The sequence below is a fragment of the Chanodichthys erythropterus genome, chromosome 11, assembly GCF_024489055.1.
Source record: "Chanodichthys erythropterus isolate Z2021 chromosome 11, ASM2448905v1, whole genome shotgun sequence".
Lineage (NCBI taxonomy): Eukaryota > Metazoa > Chordata > Actinopteri > Cypriniformes > Xenocyprididae > Chanodichthys > Chanodichthys erythropterus.
The window spans coordinates 9992105-10001895 of record NC_090231.1 but is presented as its reverse complement, the minus strand read 5'-3'; the positions used below and the strand labels follow the sequence as shown (position 1 = coordinate 10001895).

The 9791-nt window shown below is 34.9% G+C and overlaps 1 protein-coding gene across 2 annotated transcripts; it reads right to left on the bottom strand.

Annotated features, from left to right (window-relative positions):
* Window positions 1–256: 256 nt before the first annotated feature.
* On the bottom strand, window positions 257–9534 carry si:dkeyp-75h12.7 (uncharacterized). 2 transcript variants are annotated; one of them, XM_067400844.1, is made up of 8 exons: window positions 9460–9534; window positions 9224–9296; window positions 8982–9102; window positions 8410–8570; window positions 7740–7933; window positions 7469–7652; window positions 5309–5418; window positions 257–2272 (listed from the first exon to the last, which is right to left on the bottom strand). In XM_067400844.1, exons 2-8 carry the CDS (start codon window positions 9279–9281, stop codon window positions 1760–1762), a joined length of 1341 nt encoding a protein of 446 aa, XP_067256945.1. In that variant the 5' UTR covers window positions 9282–9296; window positions 9460–9534; the 3' UTR covers window positions 257–1759. The 2 variants fall into 2 exon arrangements, with proteins under 2 accessions (XP_067256945.1, XP_067256946.1); XM_067400845.1 differs by having other exon boundaries at window positions 7490–7652.
* Between the last annotated feature and the right edge of the window lie 257 nt (window positions 9535–9791).

Below are 9791 nucleotides of genomic sequence, written 5' to 3'. Positions count from 1 at the left end.
AGTGAGTCACATTTCCTATGAGTTTTCTCATACAACTTTAATGCACAGCTTATGTATAATAATTTGCCAATACCTTAGAAAGAGATTATGCTTATACAAACTTCAAACATCAATATACAATTTTTGTACTACATTGGTTCTATGGATTGAACCTAGCACAGCATTAGTCTACTGAGCAACTTTAATGCCAGTCTCCAATCTTTTAGTTTTTGCATTTACATTATAGTCATAAAATTCATTTAATTTATGAACAATACCACTGTTGAAGAAAGATACTACATGCACACAAACAATACTACTGCAGAATTATATTAGGTAAGAAAGGCAGTACAGGTTTATTTTGCATGTTTTTGTTAGGCTAAGATGGATACTGTATGCATGTTGTTTTTCAGGCTTGTGGGCTGTGGTTTATTAAAGCTGAACTTTTTTCCACTCTGCTACATTTGGTCAACAAGAAACTTGACATTTAAAACGAGTCATCTGTTGAGTGAAATGGCAGCAAATATCTGTGCTTTTAGAAATCAGTTTGGAGGCGGTTTATTAGCCACAAATTATTATGGCTTTAAGAAAAGACCAGTTAAACAACAAATTTCCCTCTTTCTAACTTACAGTATTTATTAACTAATTTCTCTTCACTGTTACGGTTCCAAAATTAATCTGAACCAATAAGACCTCACAGAATTCTACACGTCGACTGTACACTTTCCCAAAAGGAAAAAATAAAAAACATGCATAATTCTATACATTGCAACATACAAGCTACGATTTCCAGCACCAGAACTCACACTCGGTTTCTGGGAGCGTTTCCATAAATGTTCCAGAGAACCAGCAACATCAGCAGAAATTGTGCACCTTAGCGTGGTTAGCTGTGAGACATGGTCCACAGAAAATGAGAGTCAAAATGGGGCAACTCTGAGTCAGAAGTGAAAACTATGGAGCAAAAAAACAAAAATGAAAACAATGAATCGAGCCATACAGAAATCATACCTTACAGTTACCCGAAAATAACTGCTGCTTATAGGGACAGAATAAGGATTTATAGCGCTCTGCTGATTTGAGTGAGTCACTGGATTGTGTGTTGGCAATAATAATGACTGCTAGATTCAGCTCAACGATGTTTGACCATGAAAAACGTGCAAGAAGTGACACATTTCACCCTACAGTAAAGGGAGTACGTGCTTAACTCCATTTGAACTTTAGAAGCCATCTAGAATAAAATGGAGGATATGATACTATTAAAGTCGACATGAAATTACAATTCAAACTATATAAATGCATGTTATAGATCTTATTGTGAATGATTCATCCATGTATGTTTACTGCATTCATTTAAAATTTAGTCAAACATTTTTAGTCAAAATGTCCATTGAGCAAAAACGGCACCCTTCTCTGGTGACGTATGGCAGACTTGTCCAATCATTTTGTCTGTTTAAACATTTTCCCGCAAGCTCACGTTCATCTGCCTCCATTTTGAGTGCAATGTCCACATCCACATCCCAAAATCCAAGCAACAGATGCATAGAACTGAGTCCATGCCCTACACATTTTCAACAATCTGTTGCAGTCAAATGTACGTCACAATACAGAAGAAAAGACCTGTTCCTACTTTTGTTTCATCGAAACTATGACAATAATGGCAATAGCGGGCGAAGGGGCTGAAGCTCAAGATCACACTTCTCTAGACTAATAGCTCTAAATGAGCAGGTATTAAAAATCGGACTCAAAGCAAATCCATAGCTCAGAGTCTGACTAAAAAAAACTAAATGTATTCAGCCTTTTGGGAAGAAACATCAGTAGCTTGAATTTGCTCGGGCCCGTTTTCATTGGTCTCATATTCGGTTTTAAACATTTCAACATCTCCATACCACTCCGAGTCTTCAGTTGACATCTCGTCATGTTGAGTGCGTTTCACTTGCACCGAGCTCAGAGGAATGTTGGGATTCTCCTCACACTGATTCTGATAGCATCCCACCTTTGCTTCTAGAGCCGGATGTGATGGAAACAGATGGAACTCGTCGTTTTGGACTTCTATGCCCAACTCTAAAGACTCCAAAGATTCCTCAATGCAGTCTGGATCATGCAGGATGGGGCTTGTGTAATACCCATTGCCCATGATTTGGGAGTTGTAGTAAGAATGCTGGTTGTACGTGAGTGTGATGTCACAGATGGATACAACAGAAATGTGGTCACCCTCAGAGCTCTCGTTGTGTGGTGCAGCCTCACAGGAGCCAATGAATGTGTCTTTCTGAAGTTCCAGATCTTGAAGTAAAGCCTGAAAACACAATAATGGTTTGTACTTTAATTGTAAAACACCTGAGATGACCATTAAAAATATTACATTTACACTTCATAAATGCACTGAATGCTGGACTAAACAAACAGTTAATACAATGCAATGATTCTGCATTAGAATGTATTGGAGAGCTCCTTTGAGGAACTGGTTTTATTGGTATCTGGAATGACTTAAAGGTGCCATCGAACATTTTTTTTACAAGATGTAATACAAGTCTAAGGTGTCCCCTGAATGTGTCTGTGAAGTTTCAGCTCAAAATACCCCATAGATTTTTTTAATTAATTTTTTTAACTGCGTATTTTGGGGCTTAATTAGAAATTCATCCTCCGCCCCCTCCCGAGCTCTCGACTCTATCACTGCATAAACAAAGTTCACACAGCTAATATAACCCTCAAAATGGATCTATACAAAGTGTTCATCATTCATGCTGCATGCATACATCGGATTATGTGAGTATAGTATTTATTTGGATGTTTATGTTTGATTCTGAATGAGTTTGATAGTGCTCCGTGGCTAACGGCTAATGCTACACTGTTGGAGAGATTTATAAAGAATGAAGTTGTGTTTATGAATTATACAGACTGCAAGTGTTTAATAATGAAAATAGCGACGGCTCTTGTCTCCGTGAATACAGTAAGAAACGATGGTAACTTTATCGACATTTAACAGTACATTTAGCAACATGCTAACGAAACATTTAGAAAGACAATTTACAAATATCACTAAAAATATCATGTTATCATGGATCATGTTAGTTATTATTGTTCCATCTGCCATTTTTCACTATTTTTCTTGCTTGCTTACCTAGTCTGATGATTCAGCTGTGCACAGATCTAGACGTTAATACTGGCTGCCCTTGTCTAATGCCTTGAACATGGGCTGGCATATGCAAATATTGGGGTCATACATATTAATGATCCCAACTGTTACGTAACAGTCAGTGTTATGTTGAGATTCGCCTGTTCTTCAGAGGTCTTTTAAACAAATGAGATTTATATAAGAAGGAGGAAACCATGGAGTTTGAGACTCACTGTATGTCATTTCCATGTACTGAACTCTTGTTATTCAACTATGCCGAGGTAAATTCAATTTTTAATTCTAGGGCACCTTTAAATGCTTTGGAACAAACAGCTAGTGAAGTATTCTTTTACTGTATATCATACAAAAGTATATCAAATGAAGTCTATTTTGATTGGATGGTTGGGATTGCAAGAGAGCTGATATAGACCCTTATTACAGACTGACATATTTGTGCAATAAATAACATTGTAAATCTGTTAAAGAAAATAATAATACACTTTTATAACACTTTTCTTTGTGTTCTATTATGTCGCTGACATTCAATTAAAGGTGCCCTAGAATCAAAAATTGAATTTATCTTGGCATAGTTAAATAACAAGAGTTCAGTACATGGAAATGACATACAGTGAGTCTCAAACTCCATTGTTTCCTTCTTCTTATATAAATCTCATTTGTTTAAAAGACCTCCGAAGAACAGGCGAATCTCAACATAACACTGACTGTTACGTAACAGTCGGGATCATTAATATGTACGCCCCCAAGGCAGGGAGCGTGTGAATTAAAGGGGCCGCAGCCTGAATCGGTGCATAGTTAATGATGCCCCAAAATAGGCAGTTAAAACAAATTATAAAAAAAAATCTATGGGGTATTTTAAGCTGAAACTTCACAGACATATTCAGGGGACACCTTAGACTTATATTACATCTTGTAAAAACTGGTTCTAGGGCACCTTTAAAAGAAAACTACTAAACACTTCTAATACACCTGCTGAAAAATAAACTGTAAACATGACATTTTTCATCTTCTATGTTATTTTAGCTGTAATTATAACAAAGCTGCTTGTTTAAAAAAAAAAAAAAAAACCTAATTAAATCAGTTCATTGGAGTTCAGTAGTTGTACCTTAACATTATAAAGCGACAAGAATACTTTTTGTGTGCCAAAAAACCAAAATAACGACTTTTCAACAATATCTAGTGATGGACGATTTCAAAACACTGCTTCTGAGCTTTACAAATCTTTTGTGTCGAATCATTGGTTCAGATCGCCTCTCAAACCGCTGAAATCACGTGACTTTGGTGCTCCGAACCACTTATTCGAAGCAAAAGATTCAAATAAAAAGTACAAAAAGTATTCTCGACGCTTTATAATATTAAGGTAGAACCACTGTACTCATGAACTGTTTTAAATATGTTTTTAGTACCTTTATGGATCTTGAGAGGTGACCGTGACATGGTTGGCAATAGAGGCTTCCCTGAGCCATCAGATTTCATCAAAAAGATCTTAATTGTGTTCCAAAGATGAACAAAGGTCTTAGGGATGTTGAACGACATGATAGTGAGTAATAAATTACATTATTTTCGTTTTTGGGTGAACTAACCCTTTAAGGTATACACTATGTAACTTATTTTTTGTTCAAAAGCAACAACATTTAAATAACGAGTCAATACATCATCAATCCTTCTTCCAAAACATGTTTTTGTCTTACCCTGATTCAGTGCTTTATAAATAAATGTGAATTTGAATTTGGTGTGGGAGTGGGATAGGTTAACTGTCACAATGAGCAAGAAAGGTTGACATGGAGCACGCTATGTACATGCTAATATGCTAATAACATGGTAATAACCCGTTTTAAAATGGAGAGTCTGAAGGCAAAAAAGAAAGCAACAGAGCTCGTAATGAAATGAGAATCAACACTGGCTTGGCTTTTCGGAGATAGCGAAAACTGATTTGAAATGTTGTAAAATCGATGTGGAGATGCCATTTTTCTTACTCAACATGTGAGTAATTAGGTATTTCATTGAACGGTTGAATTACCACATGTAGTTCACTAACAGAGCATTATCTATTGTAAAGGGTCATATTCATCCACACAGTCACGCAGAGCCAAAGCACAATGTTCTTCTGCAAAATTTACATAGTGTGCCTTTAACTTAAAGCATTAACACACTTGCAATCATGCTCATGTAATATTGATAAAATATAAAATCCAGTACCAAAGATCTGGGCAAGGGGCGTTCAGATGTTGCACAGTTTCTCCAGAGCAGAAATATCACTAGGCCAAGAGCAATGGGAACAGCACACATAATCACGATGATGGGGATTTCTGAAGAACACACACACTCACATTAGTGCTGACAAACAGTGAACAAACATATGCAGATAAATCTGGATTATGTAATCAGATTCCAAAAATTAAGTACATACTTTTTTAAATACCGTACTCGTAATCAGATTAGCTACTTTTTTATTGATTATAAGATTACATGTTATTCTTACAATGGCAATAAATTGTTTAGAATTCATTGATTCTCCCTACTACTGCTATCTTTTAAATGTTCCTGTCTAAAAAAAGTATACTGCAGAAGGTCAGGTTTGTGGAAGTGCACACACAGACCAGCCACTAGTGCCTATTACTGAAAACTGAGACCCACACAGCATATGACCACTGGATTTACAGAAATCATTTCACTTTTAAGAAGTGTTTTCTCAACATAGTAACACTGCATATTTAATGAATTCCTGACAAACACATTAATTATTTGAATTATCACATTTAACCATATGTATTACAGTCTTTGGAAGGCTTTTGTCTTTCAAACACATTAAACTACAAATTCATGTCATTTCATATGCAATGCAATGCAGGGATTCCCCAACTTTTTAGGCAGCTGAACCTCTTTGATCTAATATACAGTCAAACCAAAATTTATTCAGACACCTTGAACATTTCATTCATTTATTCACTACAGTTAAAGGTGCCCTAGAACCAGTTTTTAAAAGATGTAATATAAGTCTAAGGTGTCCCCTGAACATGTCTGTGAAGTTTCAGCTCGAAAACCCCATAGATTTTTTTTTAATTAATTTTTTTAACTGCCTATTTTGGGGCATCATTAACTATGCACAGATTCAGGCTGCGGCTCCTTTAAATTTAAATTTACAATAAGGTTACACAACATTAGTTAACATGAACTAATAATAAACTGCACTAAAGCATTTATTAATCTTTGTTAATTTCAACATTTACTAAATTATTTAAATCTTGTTAACATTAGTTAATGCACTATGAACTAACATGAACAAACAATGAACAACTGTATTCTCATTAATATTAATGAAGATTAGTAAATACAGTAAGAAATGTATTGCTCATGGTTAGTTCATGTTAGTTAATATGAACATAATAACTAATGAACTTATTGTAAAGTGTTACCATTTAATTTATTTTGGGGCATCATTAACTATGCACAGATTCAGGCTGCGGCCCCTTTAAATCGCGCGCTCCCTGCCCCCCGAGCTCTTGACTATAAAACAGTGCATTTACAAAGTTCACACAGCTAATATAACCCTCAAACGGATCTTTACAAGATGTTCATCATGCAAACTGTTTGTCATGCAAAATAATCTTAATTATGTCAGATAACACTTAAACAAAACACGGTCAGGTCAAAGTCTCTGAATAATTTTTGGTTCCAAATTTTTATCAATTTTACTGGTAGTCCACTGTATGAAGAATATGTAGTTATAATATGTCACAGTTTACTTTATTTTGCTATCCTCACTTACATAAATGAACTATAGTGTCCTGCACCCACTAGCGAAAATAGCAAAAATATAAAAATGTCTGAATAATTTTTGGTTTGACTGTATTCACTTGAAGTACTCACTGAGATTTTAAGTTAATAAGTTAGGTCAATAATAAAATGAAGGCAATAATAATAAATCAAATTAAGTTCACAGTTCTCTGATGTTGGTTAATGGTCACATGACAAGCAGGTAAAAAATGTTTAATCTTTTTTTTATTTTTAAATTATTTATACATTTTTATGATTTAATTATTTGCTTTTCATTAAACAATTACGTAATGTAATATTTAATGCACTTCATGTTGATAAAGAATGGAATATATTTTCTTCCTCTTTGTATTTTATAATAATATGGTACAAGATTATCCTATTCAAATTAATGTGATAAACAAGTTAGGTCAAACGTAATCTAAAAGTAGTCAGATTACATTACCTTAAATGTGTAATGAAATGGATTATGTTACTAACTACATTTTTGTCATGTAATTTTTAATCAGTATCGGATTACTATTTGTAAGTAATCTACCCAGTGCTACCACATAGTAATATATATTTTATAGACATAAATACTTTGTGTATAATGATGCACACCAATCTTCGCTGGTATGTGTACACACTGCGGGAGGCTCATGGGAGAAGAGTCCAGTACACCTTCAGCTGTGAAGTTGGCCACAGCACAGTACACTTGCCCTGGTATAAGAAAACCAAATTCCACCTTGAGTGTGGTTTCCTCCATCACTGTAGCATTGCGTGTCTGAAAGAAAAAGAAATCAACTGAACCCTTCATTTAAACAAAATAATAAAATGGGGTTAAAGTGATGTAAAGATGAGAGTTGTGCACCTGTCTTTCTGCGAGGTTCTGTTTGTTGTATAGAGTGACTGTGGCCGAGAGGCTTATGAAGTCATTTATGGTGCAGTTGCAAGCCATATCATAATTGCAGTAAACTGATGGAGCACAAGGAAAATTTACTGTCACCCAGAGACTTTCATTGTCCATGGAGATGATTATGTTGGGGGGGCTGAATGTGGCAGCCGCTGGCAAAAAAAGAAAAAAGAAAAGAGAAAGTATTAAAGGTACAATCTTACACTTACTCTTAAAGACTGATAAATGTTGAAATTGACAGCGTTTAGTTATACTGTAATGTTGAATGTCTATAATTAGTTTTAGTTCAAAAAAACTAAAAAATCTATTTCATAGAGACATCAGTACCAGTATTAGTACAAGTCATACTGGCCTTCATTCATAAAAATATGCCATTAAACAAATATTTAAAATATACTGCCTTGAAGTTTTTTAATTTATAGCAAATTATTACAATATAAAAATATTAAAAACTCCAATGTTTTGACAGCACTAGTTTCTCTAGTATCTATTATCAGTGAATGCATTCCTGAAACTCTTTTTTGTAAACAATGCTTGTTACAGTATATGCAAATTTTCAAGCTATTCCTCATTTTTGGCCTTTATTTTTAGCAAGCATCTGGAACATGGTTTGAGGTTTAATACTGACAGTCATTCAGAGGATCACAGATCTGAGTTTCACTCATCCCAGGAAGCTCCGCTGATCCCAGTCTGATGAAGTTGTACGCATATATGTTTGAAAAGACACGTGTCAGATCACAGCTTTGCCGTGAAGTCTCGATGCAGTCTGAAACATTTTCCCATGATTTACTGCAACACAAACACACAGTATCAAGAACAATTTATGAAAAAAAATCTTTATTGTGATTATCTGGTCCTGCAAAACTGTGAAACTGATATTTCTGACTTTCATTTTCCTAAAAACGTGACTTACACTGGGCATGATTTAAATAAGAAGAAAAAAAGCAGGTAAAGAGCAAACTGAGCTTGAACGCCTGTGAGTCATTTTCTTTTTCAATTCTGATTCAGAGGAAACCAACAGCGTGCCTGAGGCGATAACAATAGCCTGTCTGCTTTGGGGCAATAAGCCTGGATTGTGTTTGACTGTGGTTTTCTGTTAAACCACACACAGTTTCACCTCTCAGCCCAGCGCTCCACTGCTCTCTGCTTCTCACTCTCATTTCTCCTATAAACAACATCTTCCACGTCATTCATAGTTACTTGCGTGTCTTGGTCTGGACAGTGTAAGTGGTCTTAGGGTTGGCATCAGAGCAGTTCCACTCGAGATGGCATCCCAAATCGATTGTATGGACTCTGACATCACAGACAGAGAGCACGGTCTCTAAAAGAAACATAAAAAACAAGAAAATGTTGCACCTGTGTGTATCAGAGACGTAGCCTGGAAACATACAGTACACAGAATGCAAGAGAGATAAAAATATAAAATAAAAATATACACTCACCTACATTAAATATCAAAAGAAAGAAATATTCCAACAAGTTTGGCGCAGTGACGGGCATCCCCACAACTGCACGCTATTAAAAAAAAAAAAAAAAAAAAAAAAAAAAAAGGCTGTATTTATCAAATGCGATATCCGTACAAAGCTGACTGAAAACATATTTATATTATGATATTAAAAAAAATTACATATTTATAATGAGGTTATAAAAAAAAAAACACTGGCATAAAAAGCTTTACCTTAAACAAAAGAATGGAGAGATTTCATTAGCTCTTGCTTTCATAGGGTGAGCAGAAACAGTGAGAAGAGGACAGATGTCACAGCTTCACTGATGCCACAAAACCACACAGGGACTAAACCCGCTCGTAGAGAGGAAACAAGAGGAAGAGAACAAAAGCACTCTCTGGTGGAAATGCTAGCACAAATGACATTTTCTGTTAATATATATTAATAATAATGAATTATAACAATTTACAGATGTTATCATTTAGAATTATTTTATAATTACATAGATATAATGTAAAGATAATCTAAAACAAAAATAATGTTTTGGAAAAATCTTTTATGCTCA